The sequence below is a fragment of the Oncorhynchus kisutch genome, linkage group LG26 (assembly GCF_002021735.2).
Source record: "Oncorhynchus kisutch isolate 150728-3 linkage group LG26, Okis_V2, whole genome shotgun sequence".
In the NCBI taxonomy this organism is placed as follows: Eukaryota; Metazoa; Chordata; class Actinopteri; order Salmoniformes; family Salmonidae; genus Oncorhynchus; species Oncorhynchus kisutch.
The window spans coordinates 20994627-21012957 of NC_034199.2; the positions used below are offsets into that span (position 1 = coordinate 20994627).

Genomic DNA, 18331 nt, shown 5'->3' on the forward strand with positions numbered 1-18331 from the left:
GGGAGGGAGAGGAAAAGAGACCAAGAAAAGAACGCGAGGCAGAGAGAGAGAGAAAAGGAGGGAGAACGAGAGAAGATGGTGAACAAGTGTAAAGGGAAGCTAAAGGGACAATGAGGGAGGGGGGAACAAACCATCCCTCCAGTTCTTTCTTTACTTCTCATGCCATCACTCAACAACACCCCCCCCCCCCGTTATCTCTCAGAACAGAACCCTGATCATCACATCCATCTGGGCCTCCTCTGACAGAAGTAAATGGTGATTGGTGAGCTGACGTCTGCACTGAGACAGAATATGGGGGGGGGGGGGGGGGGTCCAGTGTGTCTATGGGTGTATAGTAAGGCCTGGTAGACATAGAGGAGTGATGCGTTTGAGTTTAGATCCTAGACAAGGGGTCATCAACTAGATGGCAACCTTCAGCCCGTGGGACAATTTTTTTTCGTAAGCGGATGGTCAGGGGGCCTGAAAAATTACATTTTCGGAGCTAAGAAAACTTCGGTGACAAAATAAAACCACCCGCGGGCCGCTACATGGCAATCACTCATTCCCACACAATTATACAAAACAAGACAAATTTACCTAAATAACACCTGAACACATATGAATAGATGTTCCCTATGAGTCATGCCTAAAAGACAGGCTGGAGAGAATCACTCCTACTCCCATTTTCAGATCTTCGTCATTTAATTCCTCTCTCCATTTCACTCTCTGCATTCTGATGTCCCAATTTGCACTGCTATAAATAACCTTAATGTCCCACACCCTCACAAAGAGAGAAATTGAGGAAGAAAACAGAAAGTGAATGAGGGAGGATAGAAAATTAAATAGACTTACTGAGAGGAGGGAGATTGAGAGAGGAGGGCAGGTAGGGCGCTCTTGACCCTAAACCAAGTTATTGTTCACTTGTTAGATACTAACTGAATTGTTAGATACTACTGCACTGTCGGAGCTAGGAAGACAAGCATTTCACTACACCCGCAACATCTGCTAAATACGTGCATGTGACCAATGAAACTTGATTTGTCAGGAGAGCAGCAGCAGAGTAACAAGTTTCCATACAGTATGACATGGCATGTTGTGTTAGTTTATCCTTTAAAATGGCTAACTGATCATTAGAAAACCCTTTTGCAATTATGTTAGCACAGCTGAAAACTGTTGTTCCTAATAAAGAAGCAATAAAACTGGCCTTCTTGAGACTATTTGAGTATCTGGAGCATCAGCATTTGCGGGTTTGATTACAGGCTCAAAATGAACAGAAACAAATAAAATTATTCTCAAACTCCTCGTCAGTCTATTCTTGTTCGGAGAAATAAAGGCTATTCCATGTGAGAATTTGCTAAGAAACTGAAGATCTTGTACAACGCTGTGTACTACTCCCTTCACAGAACTATTCTGGCTCTAGCCAGAATAGAAAGAGGAGTGGGAGGCCCCGGTGCACAACCGAGCAAGAGGACAAGTACATTAGTGTGTCTAGTTTGAAAAACAGACGCCTCACAAGTCCTCAACTGGCAGCTTCTTTAAATAGTACCCACAAAAAAACACCAGTCTCAACGTCAACAGTGAAGAGACGACTCCGGGATGCTGGCCTTCTAGGCAGAGTTCTTCTGGCCAGTGTTTGTTCTTTTGCCCATCTTAATTTTTTATTGGCCAGTCTGAGATATGGCTTTTTCTTTGCAACTCTGCCAGAAGGCCAGCATCCAAGAGTCGCCTATTCACTGTTGACGTCGAGACTGGTGTTTTGCGTGAAGTATTCAATGAAACTGCCAGTTGAGGACTTGAGGCGAAGAAAATTGTATTTGTCCAAATCGAGCTAAGTACATATTATTGCAAGAAACGCTCAAATAAGCTAAGAGAAACGACAGTCCAATACTTTAAGACATGGTCATTTGATCAGGAACATTTCAAAAACTTTTAAAGTTCATGTGCAGTCTCAAAAAAAAAAAGTGCCATGATGAAACCGGCTCTCATGAGGACCGCCACAGGAAACGAAGACACATCAACATCAACTGTTCAGAGGAGACTGCGTGAATCAGGCCTTCATGGTCGAATTGCTGCAAAGAAACCACTACTAAAGGACACAAATAATAAGAAGAGACTTGCTTGGGACAAGAAACACGAGCAATGGACATTAGACCAGTGGAAATCTGTCCTCTCTGATGAGTCCACATTTTTTATTTTTGGTTCCAATCGCCTGGTCTTTGGTTCCCACCGTGAAGCATGGAGGTGGTGGTGTGATGGTGCTTTTCTGGTGACACTGATTTATTTTGAATTCAAGGCACTCTTAACCAGCATGGCAACCAGAGCATTCTGCAGCGATTGTCCTACTAAGCAGATGGGATGGCTTATCATTTGTTTTTCAACAGGACAATAACCCAACACACCTCCAGGCTGTGTAAGGGCTATTTGACCAAGAAGGAGAGTGATGGAGTGCTGGCATCAGATGACCTGGCTTCCACAATCACACCGACCTCAACACAATTGAGATGGCTTGGTATGAGTTGGAACGCAGAGTGAAGGAAAAGTAGCCAACATGTGTCCAGCATATGTGGGAACTCCTTCAAGACTGTTGGAAAAGCATTCCAGGTGACTACCCCATGAAGCTGGTTGAGAGAATGCAAAACTGTCATCAAGGCAAAGGGTGGCTACTTTGAAAAATCTAAAATATATTTTTGATTTGTTTAACACTTTTTTGGTTACTACATGATTCCATATGTGTTATTTCATAGTTTTGATGTCTTCACTATTATTCAACAATGTAGAAAAATAGTAAAAATAAAGAAAAACTCTTGAATGAGTAGGTGTGTCCAAACTTTTGACTGGTACTGTATGTGAGCGAGCAAATGTATGTGTGTGTATGTCTCACCTCCAGTGCGGCCCATGCCCACCTGGACAGCGGGGTGCAGACTGCCCTCATTGTTGAGCAGGTGAGGCATATGGTGGTAGATGTTCGGCACCTGAAGGGGCTTCCTACTGGCCAGCTCCTTCAGCAACTTCTGTGTCTCATCTGCCATAACAATACAAGAAGGAATCAGAGTTGGTAGAATGGTTGAGAATCATAAAGTTACAACTGGTAGAACAGTTGGTGGTGGTGGTGGGGGGAGTTAGAGCTTCATGTTCATTTTACTTCTAGTCCAGCATTACTAAAGGGCTGGGTAGGATGGAGATGGACCACAGCCAGAGTGAGGGGAAAGACACTATTATATAAGAGGAGAACTGAATGATCCAGTCTACTCAACCTGAGTTCCCAATCAAGAAAAGGGGGGATTCAGCTTGCATGTTTCTTGATGTGGGAGTATATTGTGATCAGTGACCTGAAACTAGTGAATGGAGATCCATCCTGTGTGTATTGTGTGCTTGTATTACTATCTTTGTGGGAATCGGAAATCCCCAAGTCCCCACAAGGATACTAAAACAAGGAAAATTCCCGTCCCCACGAGGACAAAGGCTATTTTAAGCTTAGGGGTTAGGTTTAGGGTTAGGGAAAATAGGATTCCTAATGGAAATCAATTTTAGATCCCCCACAACGATAGTAAAATATATTGGGTGTGTGTGTGTGTACCTGAGAAGTTGATGAGAGCGTCCTTGCTGCCGTTGGTCTCAGCGATGGCCCGTCTGAACTGCTCCAGGATGTTGTTGAGCTCTGAGGAGCGCTGCAGGGTCCGGTGCTCGGCCACACGGAGGCGCTCTTTCAGGGCATGGAACTCCCTCTGGTACGCTACCAACTTCTCTATAGGGACAGAGAGAGGGGGAGATAGAGGGGGGAAGGATTAGTTCTCCTGCTCTTTATTCCAACATTAATCTCACTGTGTCCCAGCGTAGTCTAATAGTCATGCAACAACTTCGAATACAAAATAGAGCATTAAGTGTTGTAAGAATCTTTACAAACTGTGGGGGCAGTATACATCCCCCTTAGTGCTGTGGTAGTAGACAGTGGTGTCATATCTAGGAAATACTGAGTGTTATGAGAAACCCTGTTCCTGGTATTGTTATCTGGACTGGTGCGAGGGAGGAATGAGAAGATTGCGGAGAGGTTGTGGTCAGAAAGGAGGAAATTGAGGGGGGGGGTAATTTTACTGGAATTAACCTCTGCTGTTTGAGGTTAGTGATGCAGAGAAACCAGCCTGTTACACACCGTCTTTGTTTGCGTGCATACACAAGTGTGCATTTATATACAGTTTGTTATTAAGGCACACAAAAGTTCACATGTTCAAGAAAGCATTTCTGCCACAAAACTCATTTTGATTTGTTTAAAATGCTTATGTTCAAAACGTCTCCTGTGAAGTCGTGACTTGCGACATACGCCTAGTTTCCTGAAACAGGTCACATATGTATGAGTGTGAAAGTGCAAAAGAGGAAGTTTGCACCTCAACCTTCCTAAACCCTAGGCAACACGCGAGGAGGATTAGCTCCTCTAAGACAACGCTCTTACAGAATTCATTCAAGAAGCTAGATCACACAGGGCAATGTGGAAATGGGAATGTCAATGTACAGTAGTTATTTGTGTGTGCCTACGCAAGTGCGTTCGTGTTCTCTTCTACCTCACTCTCCTTTTCACTCTTCCTAATACTTCATCTAGCTCTCTTTATCCCCCTCTCCCTAAGGTTGTTGAAACAGAAAAAAACTTGATGTTAAGCATAAAGTAATACGTGGTTAGCTTGTCCCTAGTGGCTGGTATTAAAGACATCTAGATTCATGACATTGCCGTTTGATGTGTCTCAAACCCAAATTCACTCCCCAACCCTCGTTCTCCCTCCTTCCCCTCCCTGGCTTGCCCAGTTGTCCCCCTTTAACCCCAGAGAGGAAGCATGTGCAGGGGAACACCCAGGATCAACACTAAGTGGCATCACTAAGGAGGAAATGCTGAAGAAACTGACGGTTCTGAGACGGAGCATACAATGAGAGAACACACCACTCTAACAGACAGTATCAAGTCACTCAGTCTCCTGGAGTTATTCAGTCTCTGATAGGATCAACAACACACCCCTACACCTCTGCTGACCGTGAAGAAACCTCCAAATAAAACAGGCTTTATGATGTGCAGTCAAAATCACTACCACACATAGGCTACTAGCAACATGAACCACAAACTCCCAAAATGCCGTTGATGACATTGTCCGCACCTACATCCTACTGTGACACTGACCTCGTGTGTGTGTGTGTGTGTGACCTCCATACCCCTCACTGATACATGCTGCTGACGGTGTGTTCATGGGTGCTGATGAGGTACTTGTGCAGTTTTAGTGTGTGTGACAGTATTTATGTGGGTGGCTGAGTTAACTTGACGCTGAAATGTTCACTACCCCTCTCTCGAAGTGTCCTTCATCTTGAGAACCAGGCATCTCACCAAAGTTCTCAACAGGTCAATTGATTTTCTCAAACCATTTCACAGCAACACCCTGTATATGGATAGGAGTTCCCATACAACATGTTGAGAAATAAAAAAAATCAATCAAGACATCCATTAGTGCTTTGTTTGGTGGCTCATGCCCATTATAGAGTAAAAATGGAGAATGTGTGAAGGGGAAAGCAGTTGACGTGGCGTGCATCTGAGTGACTGTCTCCCAGTTGGAGGTGCACCTACAACCTCCTTGCCATGCCACAATGCCAATGTCAAGCTAGCTGTGATCTTTCTGCCTGGAGCACGGCAACACGTTTCTAAGCTACTTTCTTAAAGTAGGTCAGCCGTTCCAAGAGGGAGAGACAGAAATCTAGAGAGAGAGAATGCTGAACACAGAACAGAGAAGAGCAGTCAAATCATAGTCTCAAAGCCACTTATTCCCAGGTTAATACAATGGAATGTCTCCATCTCATCTGATGTTGAGGTGAAAGCTAAATCAACTGACCGACAGCACGAGTCAATCCCTCTGAGGTTAAAACACACAGCATGAACAGGTTGCCATTGCAGAAGACGCAGGTCACACACACTGCAGTAGTGGTTATTGATCTCTGATCGTGTTCCCGAGTGTAGCGGTGTGTCGATCCAGTGCGGGCTGATCTTGTGACGCTATAAGGGATACACGCTGCCGAAGAGAAACCACCTCCCCACCACACACACTTCTACTGTTTCAGTCTCCAAGAACAAGACTCCTGACAGAGCTTAAACCACAGCCCTAAATCTCTCTCACCTTGGACTGGATGGTATACCGTATTTTACAATCTACCGGTATTGATGCATGGACCGATTTGGGTTTCTACTTTACCTTTAACGCTATTTGAATGTTCGATTTGTTAAATGTAATATGCCGTGTGTAATGTCCATTTTTATTGTTCACTCCGCTACGTTAGTCATCCCTCTCTCCATGCCGCTTTCCACACAGACATAGCCCCGTCACTCAAGGACCGCAAGTTGTTGCTTTGACACGAGGCACTTGTGTTCAGTCTACATGGTCAATGCAGCACAAGTAATAATCTTCATGACAACAATGCTGTTTCCACTTCGCTTCTTAATATAAATCCACTAGCGACTATATTTACACTAGCTATTTTGTATTTTAACATGATTTCGCTAGAACTTGCTATCTAATAAATGTACTGAGTCAGAGCAAACTTATCTAGCTAATACAGCCTGAAACCAGTGCTGTGTCGGCCTAAATCAGCATGTTTGTGGAAAGATATCTTCTAAATCAAAAGAGGGATAGGCAAAGCATGAATATGTTGGCTACTTGAAGATAAATTTAACGTAGCTAAAGATTACAGGGTCCCCTAGGAAACACACCCTTACTTTGGTTCCTAACCCGTCACAATAACTTCTCCCTGGCATTTTGATTCGTTGTCATGTCAAACACTTAAGTGCCCACTATATATTTATATTCTAAGTGTAGAATTAACGTTCTATTTCCATGACAATAGTTCACCCAAGGATGTGTTTGTATAGTCACTCTGGAGTGCGTAAATTCGAAGCATTCTGCTCTCAGAGCGTTTAGAGCACACACTGGACGCTCTGGCTGAGGAGTAGGGTTGATCCGAGTGTTCTGACCTAACAAGGGCAGTCAAGCTAACTGGCTAACGTTGGCTAGCTACTTCCAGACAAATGAGAGAACTCACGGACCATTTTACTTACCACGTACCCCAACTGCTTACCACGTACCCCAACTGCTTACCACGTACCCCAACTGCTTACCACGTACCCCAACTGCTTACCACGTACCCCAACTGCTTACCACGTACCCCAACTGCTTACCACCTCCCCCAACTGCTTACCACCTCCCCCAACTGCTTACCACCTCCCCCAACTGCTTACCACCTCCCCCAACTGCTTACCACCTCCCCCAACTGCTTACCACCTCCCCCAACTGCTTACCACCTCCCCCAACTGCTTACCACCTCCCCCAACTGCTTACCACCTCCCTCTGGTTTTCCCCTTAAATATGAACTGTTATATAGAGCATTGGTGACCAACTGTGATGTTATAATTGAATTATGTTTTTTTTACAGACTTTTACTGACACCGGTCATATCCAACCAGGTTGTGCGCTCTGGTACACTCAGACAAGAGTGCTCTGAAATCAGAGTAGATAGCCAGAGTGAATTTATGTGGCAGTGTAGAAATGATCTCAAATGAGTGCAGAATATTCCGAATTTTTTGGGGGGGTTGAATTGAACAGTTAAAAACAATCACGCACTAGTCAAAGCAAATTCAGAACTAATTATTCAAAAACATAAAATAGTCAACAACAAAAGAATAGACACATTTTGCACATATTGTGAGCCCTACTCTCACATGCCCATCTTTTGCAGTAGTTGTTTTGAAAACATTAAGCAAAGGTCAAATGGTTACGCTTCTCAGAATCTCTCCCCCTCCTCCGTGCACACAGTGGGAAGAGTGAGTGGCTCGCTCACACAGCAGCCAACAGCGAGATGAAGACAAGCAGATAATTTTATAGCAGGAATCAACATAATGCATAGGCTATTACTGTTGACAGAATAATGGTTTTCGAACAAAGACATCTGCAGAACCGTTAAGGCATTTTTCGGTATATTGTCCCAGCTCTACTTCGCACTCACTCCATCTCTCACTCTAATCCCCCCCCCACAGATGTGACATGGTTGGCGTGTGCCAGTAATGCCCTCTCGTGTCACCATGCCAAAATCCTTTGCCCTTTCAAGGCTGGCGCACACACAAACACTCAGTATCCCGCCATCTGTCCCTGCTCCTTCTACACTTCTCACCCTGCTCTCTGTCACCATCTTACATCTCCCTTCATCCACAAACAAATGCTACACCAGCCAATGGACTTGTGCACTATAAAATGAACATCACCCAGGCATGACCATGAGTGAGAGGAAATTACTGCATCACTGTGAAGCAAGGTAGTTCCATATTGCTGATTGTGTAAGATCAGAGACAGGCTAAATAAAGACACAGAAAGAGAGCAGTAGGAAACATGTCCACTGTTCAGTCAGGCAGCTGCATTAAAGGAAAGTGGTGGTGTGTGTCCAATGCTGCCCATGTAGTCAATAGGAGACAAGAAAAACCCTAAAACTGACAATTGTCCCGTTAGTGAGGAATGCAGAGGCAAATGGGAACGGGAGGTATGAATGAAGAGCAGACGACCTGGGAAGAGGAAGATCATGAGAAAATGGAGCATTAAGTGAGGCTGAGGGACTGTGGACACTTGTTCTTGTTATTCAAGAGTTGAGACCAGTGTGTATAAAAATGAAAACACATTTGGGATGGAAAAACACTGTCTAAACTTAAAATGACTTAAACCAGATATAAAGTACAGTGCCTTCAGAAAGTATTCACACCCCTTGACTTTCTCTACATTTTGTTGTGTTACAGCATGAATTTCATAATGGATTGAATAGAAAGTGTGTCACTGGTCTACACACACACAACCCATGTCAAAATGGAATTATATATTTTTTTATTAATCAAATAAAAAGCTGAAATGTCTTCAGTCAATACGTATTCAACCCCTTCGTTATGTAAAGCCTAAATAAGTTCAGGAGTAAAAACTTGCTTAACAAGTCAAATAATAAGTTGCATGGACTGTGTGCAATAATACTGTTCACCTTGATTAACCTTTTCATGCACAAGTTCCAAAAATATCTCTAACCGTCACCCCTGTGTGAGTTCTCATGCGCGTGATGTCAGGATGCTCTCACTTTTCCAAAATATGATTGTTATGCACAGTTACCTGTGCTGCCCTCAAACCATGGCACAATATTATCTGTTTTAAACTTCTCAATTTCAAAATATTTTCGAACCGTTTGAATTGAGGTGTGTTCCACCTTCTCGTTAATTCACATAAGAAGTTGCCCATTTCACCGTTGCGGACAATTTACGTTTGAGGCTTTACTGGAGATGGAAAACTTGTCTTCAATGAGAGCCTAAGCACTTCCCCAGTGTTTCCCCAGATCATGTATGAAGACATTGCACAAACGTTTCCCCCCAGCACATTTTCTGCCTGGCGCCCGCATTGCCTTCAGGGTTGTTTTCCTTACAAATTGGACTTTGAACACATGTGCATTCCTTTCAAAAGTAAGTGGCTTATTTTCTGTATATCGTGTTGTCGTTTCTGCTGTAGCACACACACACACACGTGGATCATAATGTATTTACTGGTTTTATTCACCTTTTCAAGTACTGGTGACAAAACATGCATTCTGATTCTTGCATAGATTGCAGTGGACACAGGACACGTGTGCAAAACACTGAGTGTTGTAATGATTATGATGAGCTAATGCCAAGCTATTTAACAGCTGTGTGTGGCACCATGTTTGTTGATATCATACAATGCATTCTGGTTGTCACTTCAGCATCTGTCAGACCAAAGATGTTATAACAAGGGATAGTTCACTCGACTGACTTATGGTGCTTTCAAGTCAACTGAAAAATCATGACGTCAATGATCTTCAGGTTGGTAAGTCGACAAGCTAACATTAAAGCAGGAAGCACCAGTGACTCAGTCAATAAAGTGGTCAGATGACACGATGCTAAGCTACAGGAATGTTTTGCTAGCAGAGACTGGAATATGTTCCGGGATTCTTCCGATGGCATTGAGGAGTACACCACAACAGTCACTGGCTTCATCCCCACAGTGACTGTACGTACATACCCCAACGAGCTAAATTACTTCTATGCTCGCTTTGAGACAAGCAACGCTGAAGCATTTATGAGAGCATCAGCTGTTCCCGACAACCCTGTTCACTCATGACTGCATAGCCAGGCACGACTCCAACGCCATCATTAAGTTTGCCGATGACAAGTGGAAGGCCTCATCACCAACAACGACGATGAGACAGCCTATAGGGATGAGGTCAGAGACCTGGCAGTGTGGTGCCAGAATAACAACCTATCCCTCAACGTAACCAAGACTAAGGAGATTATTGTGGACTACAGGAAAAGGAGGGCCGAGCACGCCCCCATTATCATCGACAGGGCTGTAGAGGAGCAGGTTGAAAGCTTCAAGTTCCTTGGTGTCCACATCAACAAAAAACTATCATGGTCCAATACACATCAAGTCAATCATGAAGGCACAACAAAGCCTATTCCCACTCAGGAGACTGAAAAGATTTGGCATGGGTCCTCAAAGATTTCTACAGCTGCACCATCGAGAGCATCCTGGTTGCATCACTGCCTGGTATGGCAACTGCTCGGCCTCCGACCGCAAGGCACTACAGAGGGTAGTGCGCATGGCCCAGTACGTCACCGGGGCCAAGCTTCCTGCCATCCATACCAGGCGGTGTCAGAGGAAGGCCCTAAAAATTGTCAAAGACTCCAGCAGCCCTAGTCAGACTGTGCTCTCAGCTACAGCACCTGGTGGGGTATATACAGCCCCCAATTCCAGCTTTAGTTTTTTTGTAGGAAGTAGGTTAAAAAAGGTTTGGTTAGCTAGTGGATCCAGCTAAAAGTAATCTATAGAGATTTGCTAAAATGTCTAACAGACATTCTGAAATTACATTCTTAAAAATTGTCGCAGTAGCTGCCGGCTGCACTGAGCCTCCTAAAACTACGGGGGGGGGGGGGGGGGGGAAAATTGTTCCTGGGGCATAGAGTTTTTCTTTATCTGGTAGTAGGCTAACTTAGGCTACAACTATGGTCTGGAGTTATGACATAGTAATAAATCAGCAAAAAAATATGTTTCATATGGGCTATGATGGGAACAGATTATGAAAAAGAATCAGGTCATATGGTTAAAAAAATAAAATAAAAAACATCTAGGCTAGGGGGCGGTATTTTCACGTCCGGATGAAAAGTGTGCCCAAAGTATACTGCCTTCTCCTCAGGCCCAGAAGCTAGGAAATGCAAATGAGTAGATTTGGATAGAAGACACTGAAGTTTCTAAAACTGTTTCAATGATGTCTGAGTATAACAGAACTTATTTGGCAGGTGAAACCCCAAGTTTTTTGAGGTCACTTTACAATGGGTTTTCTATGTGGATCTAGATTTCTAAGGCACTTGCTTGCAGTTCCTATCGCTTCCACTGGATGTCAACAGTCTTTAGAAATTGGTTGATGTTTTTCCTTTGAGAAATGAAGTAGGGCTGTTCAGAATGAGGGTCGAGTGTACTGTTGTGGTCGGGGCGCACGACCTGAAAGTTCGCACCACTTTGTTTTTATCCGCTATTGAAGGCAGTTTATCCTGTCTTAAATTTGATCGGTTATTGACGTAAAAAAAACACCTAAAGTTGTTTGAAATGTTTGGACATATATTATAGGTAACTTATTAGATATTTTGAATTCATGTTGCGAGAGTTGGAACTGGTGTTTTTCTGGATCAAACGCGCCAAATAAATTGACATTTTGGAGATAACGACAGAATTAATCTAACAAAAAGGACCATTTGTGATGTTTATGGGACATATTGGAGTGCCAACAGAAGAAGCTCTTCAAAGGTCAGGCATGAATTATATCGTTATTTCTGAGTTGTGTCGCGGGATGAAATATGATTGTCTGTGTTTGATGGGTTGCTGTCCCCAGATAATCACATGGTTTGCTTTCGCCATAAAGCCTTTTGAAATCTGACTGTGGCTGGATTAGCAAGAAGTTAAGCTTTATTTTGACATATTGCATGTGTATTTTCAAGAATGTTAAATATTTACAATTCGCTTTCACTGGATGTTGGTCAGGTGGGACAGTAGAGTCCCATCTAGCCTAGAGAGGTTGATACATTTTTTAAAACTTAGCCCTAGAGAGGATGAAAACCCTTTACACAAACAGACAAATGCTATTGGACAAACACTAACAGGGCTGAGCTTGCTGTATGTAGGGTTGCATCATGTTGGCCTTTGCATCTTAATTAAAAAGATAAATCATACAGTGATTAATTCCAGTCAATAATTTGGGATTAAAAAGGCATAGGTAGCCTAGCCTACACAATGTTACAGCCTTATTCTAAAATGGATTAAATAGTTTCTCAATCTACACACAATACCCCATTATTAAAAAGCAAAAACAGTATTTTATAAATTTTTGCAAATGTATTAAAAACACAGAAATACTTTATTTACCAAAGAATTCAGACCCCGAAATTGAGCTCAGGTGCATCTTGTTTCCATTGATCATCCTTGAGATGTTTTTACAACTTGATTGGAGTCCACCTGTGGTAAATTTAATTGATTGGACATGATTTGGAAAGACACACCTATCTATATAAAAGGTCTCACAGTTGACAGTGCATGTCAGAGCAAAAACGATGAGGTCGAAGGAATTGTCCGGAGAGCTCCGAAACCCGGATGGTGTCGAGGCAGAGATCTGGGGAAGGGTACCAAAAAATATTCCCAAAAACACAGTGGCCTCAATCATTCTTAAATGGAAGAAGCTTGGAACCACCAAGACTTCCTAGAGCTGGCCACCCGGCCAAACTGAGTAATCAGGGAAGGAGGGTCTTGGTCAGGGAGGTGACCAAGAACCTTAGAACTAGTCGCGATGCTGCCATCTCCGTCGGCGCTGCTAAAACCCGACCATTGCAATAGTACCTTCCAGAATGCATAGAAGGCCCTCTCCCGCCCTCCATTTGGCAAATCGGACAACAACTCCATCTTCCTCCCCCCCTCCTATAGGCAGAAACTCAAACAGGAAGGTGGGGGAGGGCCTTATGAGGACTAGTCAACGCTGGTCTGACCAATAAGAATCCATGCTTCAAGATTGTTTTGATCACGCGGAGTGGGATATGTTCAGAGTAGCTTCAGAAAACAATAGACAAATATATTGATACGGTGAATGAGATTCAGGAAGTGCATAGGAGATGTTGTACCCACTGTGACTATTAAAACCTACCCCAAACAGAAACCGTGGATAAAAAGGGAGCATTCCCGCAAAACTGAAACCAGGGCTAGAAGACTGGAGATATGGAAGAATACAAACAGTGTCGTTATTCCCTCCGCAAAGCAATCAAGCAGGCTAAATGTCGGTATAGGGACAAAGTTGAGTCCCAGTTCAACGGCTCAGAAACGAGAAGTATGTCTGTAGACAGTGCCACAATCACGGATTATAAAAGGGAAAACCAGCCACGTGGCAGACACCAACGTGTTAGATCCACAGACGATGCAATCGCCACCACACTGCCCTGTCCCATCTGGGCAAGAGGCATACTTATGTAAAAATGCTGTTAATTGACTATAGCTCAGCATTCAACACAATAGTACCTTTCAAGCTCATCAAGCTTGAGGCCCTGGGTTTGACCCCAGCCGTGTTCAACTGGGTCCTGGACTCCCTGACGGGTTGCCCCCAGGTGGTGAAGGTAGGAAACAACATCTCCACTTCACTGATTCTCAACACTGAGGCCCCACAAGGGTGCATGCTCAGCCCCCTACTGTACTCCATGATCATATTGCATCACCCATCTCATATGTATATACTGTAGAGGTCGACCGATTAATTAGGGCCGATTTCAAGTTCACACAACAAACACATTTTTGGGTGCCGATTTTGCCGCTCTTTTATTTTTTATACCTTTATTTAACTAGGCAAGTCAGTTTTAAGGACACATTCTTATTTTCAATGACGGCCTAGGAACGGTGGGTTAACTGCCTTGTTCAGGGGCAGAAAGACAGATTATCACCTTGTCAGCTCGGGGGATTCAATCTTGCAACCTTACCGTCCAACGCTATAACCACCTGCCTCTCGTTGCACTCCACAAGGAGACCTGTTACGCAAATGCAGTTGAAGCCAAGGTAAGTTGCTAGCTAGCATTAAACTTCTTATAAAAAACAATCAATCAATCATGATCACTAACTACACATGGTTGATGATATTACTAGTTTATCTAGCGTGTCCTGCGTTGCATATAATCGATGCAGCGCTGGGGGATGATTTAAAAGCTCATTTGCAAAAAAAGCTAAATCGTTGGACTACTGTACCTAACCATAAACACAAATGCCTTTCTTAAAATCAATACATAGATGTATGCATTTTTAAACCTGCATATTTAGCTAAAAGAAATCCAGGATAGCAGGCAACATTAACCAGGTGAAATTGTGTCACTTCTCTTGCGTTCATTGCACGCAGAGTCACGGTATATGCAACAGTTTGGGAAGCCTGGCTCATTGCGAACTAATTTGCCAGAATTTTACGTAATTATGACATAACATTGAAGGGTTGTGCAATGTAACAAGAATATTTCGACTTAGGGATGCCACCCGTTAGGGGCGGCAGGGTAGCCTAGTGGTTAGAGTGTTGGACTAGTAATCGAAAGGTTGCAAGTTCGAATCCCCGAGCTGACAAGGTACAAATCTGTCGTTCTGCCCCTGAACAGGCAGTTAACCCACTGTTCCTAGGCCGTCATTGAAAATAAGAATTTGTTCTTAACTGACTTGCCTGGTTAAATAAAGGTAAAATAAATAAAAAGATAAAATACCGAACGGTTCCGTATTTCACTGAAATAAATGTTTTGTTTTCGAAATGATAGTTTCCGGATTCTACCATATTAATGACCAAAGGCTTGTATTTCTGTGTTACGTTATAATTAAGTCTATGATTTGATAGAGCAATCTGACTGAGCGATGGTGGGCACCAGCAGGCTCATAAGCATTCATTCAAACAGCCTAATGGCTGGTGTAACCGATGTGAAATGGCTAGCTAGTTAGCGGGGTGCGCGCTAATAGCGTTTCAAACGTCACTCGCTCTGAGACTTGGAGTAGTTGTTCCCCTTGCTCTGCGAGGGCCGAGGCTTTTGTGGAGCGATGGGTAACGCTGCTTCAAGTGTGGCTGTTGTCGTTGTGTTCCTGGTTCGAGCCCAGTTAGGGGCGAGGAGAGGGACGGAAGCTATACTGTTACACTGGCAATACTATAGTGCCTATAAGAACATCTAATAGTCAAAGGTATTTGAAATACAAATGGTATATAGAAATAGTCCTATAAATACAACCTAAAACCTCTTGCCTTGTAATATTAAAGACTCATGTTAAAAGGAACCACCAGCTTTCATATGTTCTCATGTTCTGAGCAAGGAACTGAAACGTTAGCTTTCTTACATAGTAAATATTGCACTTTTTCCCTTTCTTCTCCAACACTTTGTTTTTGCATTATTTAAACCAAATTGAACATGTTTCATTTATTTGAGGCCAAATTGATTGTTATTGATGTATTATATTAAGTTCAAATAAAAAAGTGTTCATTCAGTATTGATGTAATTGTCATTATTGCAAATAAAATAAATTGGCCGATTAAATCGGTATCGTCTTTTATTTTTGGCCCTCCAATAAATCGGTATCGGTGTTGTAAAATCATAAATTCTGTCGACCTCTATACTATGCCACTGTACCTTAGTCCAATGCAGCACACATACATACATACATACATACATACATACATACATACATACATACATACATACATACATAGCTCAAAAAAATAAAGGGAACACATAGCATCAACATCAACTTCCAGTAGACACGCTCAACTGAAAGGATTCCTTTTGTTTACAATACACTAAAATGACCTAATAGTATATACACTACGTAGTATGTTAGTTTGGGTATTCGAACACAGCTATGCTGTTATAGCAACAAACTGTGCTTTTGTCTTGAAGCTAAAATGTAATGAGCATAGACAGAAAATAAACCCTTTAATTGTCTGCACATACATGCTTGTGATGTGTTGCATTATTCAAGAGTAATATGGTTTGGTTGCGTTATTCAATAGTGTAATATGTTTCAGAAGGTTTGTCATTGAACAGTTTGTGCTTACTGCTGATCAAGAATGCCATGTTGTCAGCCACAGCGAAAGGTAAGGCAAGGACCTAAAGTGAATTGAAAAGTAGAATTTTTCACCACCCCGCTCCTCAGACTCTCCTTCCTATCTCGCAGCAGGAATAGGGCCTAAGCTTCTTTTACAATCCTCCAGCAAAACGAGGCCTGCCATGCATTTTCCAAAACACATGTTTCCAAAGCTCAAATGATATCGCACTCTTTTTACAGTTCTACTGGAATATTAAATTGTCAATCAATCAGATTATTGACACTTGAACAATCGTGGTGTTGTAACTAATTATAAGCCACGTATAGCCACAACTGTTTCTTACTATAGGCAGTTGGCTGCCTAGCGGTTGTAACATTGCAACTCTCTGATGTGACTAGTTGGCAACCCAGGTGCTACTGAATAAGTAAGTTCAACTGAAATGCACCAATTGCTTATGATAGACATTCTAGTCTGTCAATCCATTCCAAATCTTTATTAACTGTCACGCACGTTCTGCTCTGCCATGCTATGCATGACAAAGGGGCAGCATATGTTGATCTTGCCTAGAGCTAAAGAAATGGGCGTGCTGGCCCTGGTCAGGGAGAATTGAAAATGAATTTAGCAGTATTGATTGTTATTATGCTTAAGCAAAATAACACTGCGTCAGCCATGGCAAAATGCAAAGAACTGTAGGAAATTTGTTTTAAAACTGCAACATTTTCTCTCAGCTCCAAGGAGAAATTTGTAGAATTGCCCCCCACACACACAAAAATCCACACCACCTCTAAAACGATGCCCCCAAAAATGTATCAAGCTGCACCGATGGGCCGGCCCACCACTTAAGCCTCTTATTGATCCAGAAAAAACCTGGTGTGTACACTCATCCTAAAGAGCAAGGCAAAACACTTCAGTGTCTCAGGGCCAAGGCTCCGGTCAGCACTCTTTCCCCTCGCAATGCTTCTCTCCTTCTCGCTCTCTCTCGCTCTCTCCTTAAATCTGGGCCCTTCTCACTGTCTCGCTCTCCTGCTTCCTCTCCATTTGGTCCATCTTAGAAGTTTCTGGCAAGAGTCCCTCTCCCTCAGTCAGAAAATACACCACACACAAACCCAAACAGACCACAAAAGTATAAAAAGAGATACACAGGCTCTCTCTCATTCCGTCTCTGCCTCTTTCCAAGGGTACGGGCAGCACAATTCCTGGCTCCCCCCACTATCTCCTGAGTCAGTAGCATTCATTTGCCATAACCACGCCTTTCTCCAGCTATTTTGGGACCATTGTGTTTGCAATGAACTGACCAAAAAAACAGTAGAGGAGCGCTGCTAAGAGAAACATGCCCACAGACGGCGAGAGAGAGACGGCGAGAGAGAGACAAGGAAGAAGAGAGAATGGAGGTAGAAAAGCAGAGCGGGAGGAGTGAGGGGATTTATTTAAACCCGATTCCTTTTTATCCTCAAATGTGTTGATTAGCCTAATAGTGACATTTCCCCTTCCTGGCACTTTTACTGAAGGACAAAGGTCTTCACAACAGCCTCCTGTCTCCCAGCCAACTAAGCACAGTCCCCAGATATCAGCACTCAGACCTCTGTTCCCACCGAGCACTTGTTGACCCATATGTTCTGCACTGACCGCCATTGTCAAGGTCTCTTCCTACACATTAAGAGACCAATCAATAGAGCAGCAAACTGAGAAGTACTTCTGTCAGAGATCTTACAGTCCTACATTGAGATCTTACAGTCCTACATTCAGAGATCTTACAGTCCTACATTCAGAGATCTTACAGTCCTACATTCAGAGATCTTACAGTCCTACATTCAGAGATCTTACAGTCCTACATTCAGAGATCTTACAGTCCTACATTCAGAGATCTTGCAGTCCTACATTCAGAGATCTTGCAGTCCTACATTCAGAGATCTTGCAGTCCTACATTCAGAGATCTTGCAGTCCTACATTCAGAGATCTTGCAGTCCTACATTCAGAGATCTTACAGTCCTACATTCAGAGATCTTGCAGTCCTACATTCAGAGATCTTGCAGTCCTACATTCAGAGATCTTGCACTGAGAAGTGCACCTTGAGGGTCATCCAGTAGGCTGCTCGACTACTTAGACAGCCAATTCTCATTGCAATTACCGACCCACATAGGGGGGGGGGGGGGGGAAACATAGGCCTAAAGCCACGCATACCGACAGTTAGCATCGAGGTCTATCCACA

At 43.2% G+C, this 18331-nt stretch overlaps 1 protein-coding gene across 2 annotated transcripts in view; it reads right to left on the reverse strand.

Annotated features, from left to right (window-relative positions):
* LOC109871155 (alpha-1,3-mannosyl-glycoprotein 4-beta-N-acetylglucosaminyltransferase A) overlaps positions 1–18331 on the reverse strand; it is a 55005-nt gene that overhangs the window by 15522 nt on the left and 21152 nt on the right. For both annotated transcript variants that reach the window (XM_031805895.1, XM_020461988.2), the window contains exons 3-4: positions 3557–3724; positions 2861–3001 (exon numbers count right to left, since the gene is read on the reverse strand). In XM_031805895.1, coding sequence (XP_031661755.1) covers positions 2861–3001; positions 3557–3724 — 309 coding nt within the window. The remainder of the gene's footprint in view (positions 1–2860; positions 3002–3556; positions 3725–18331) is intronic.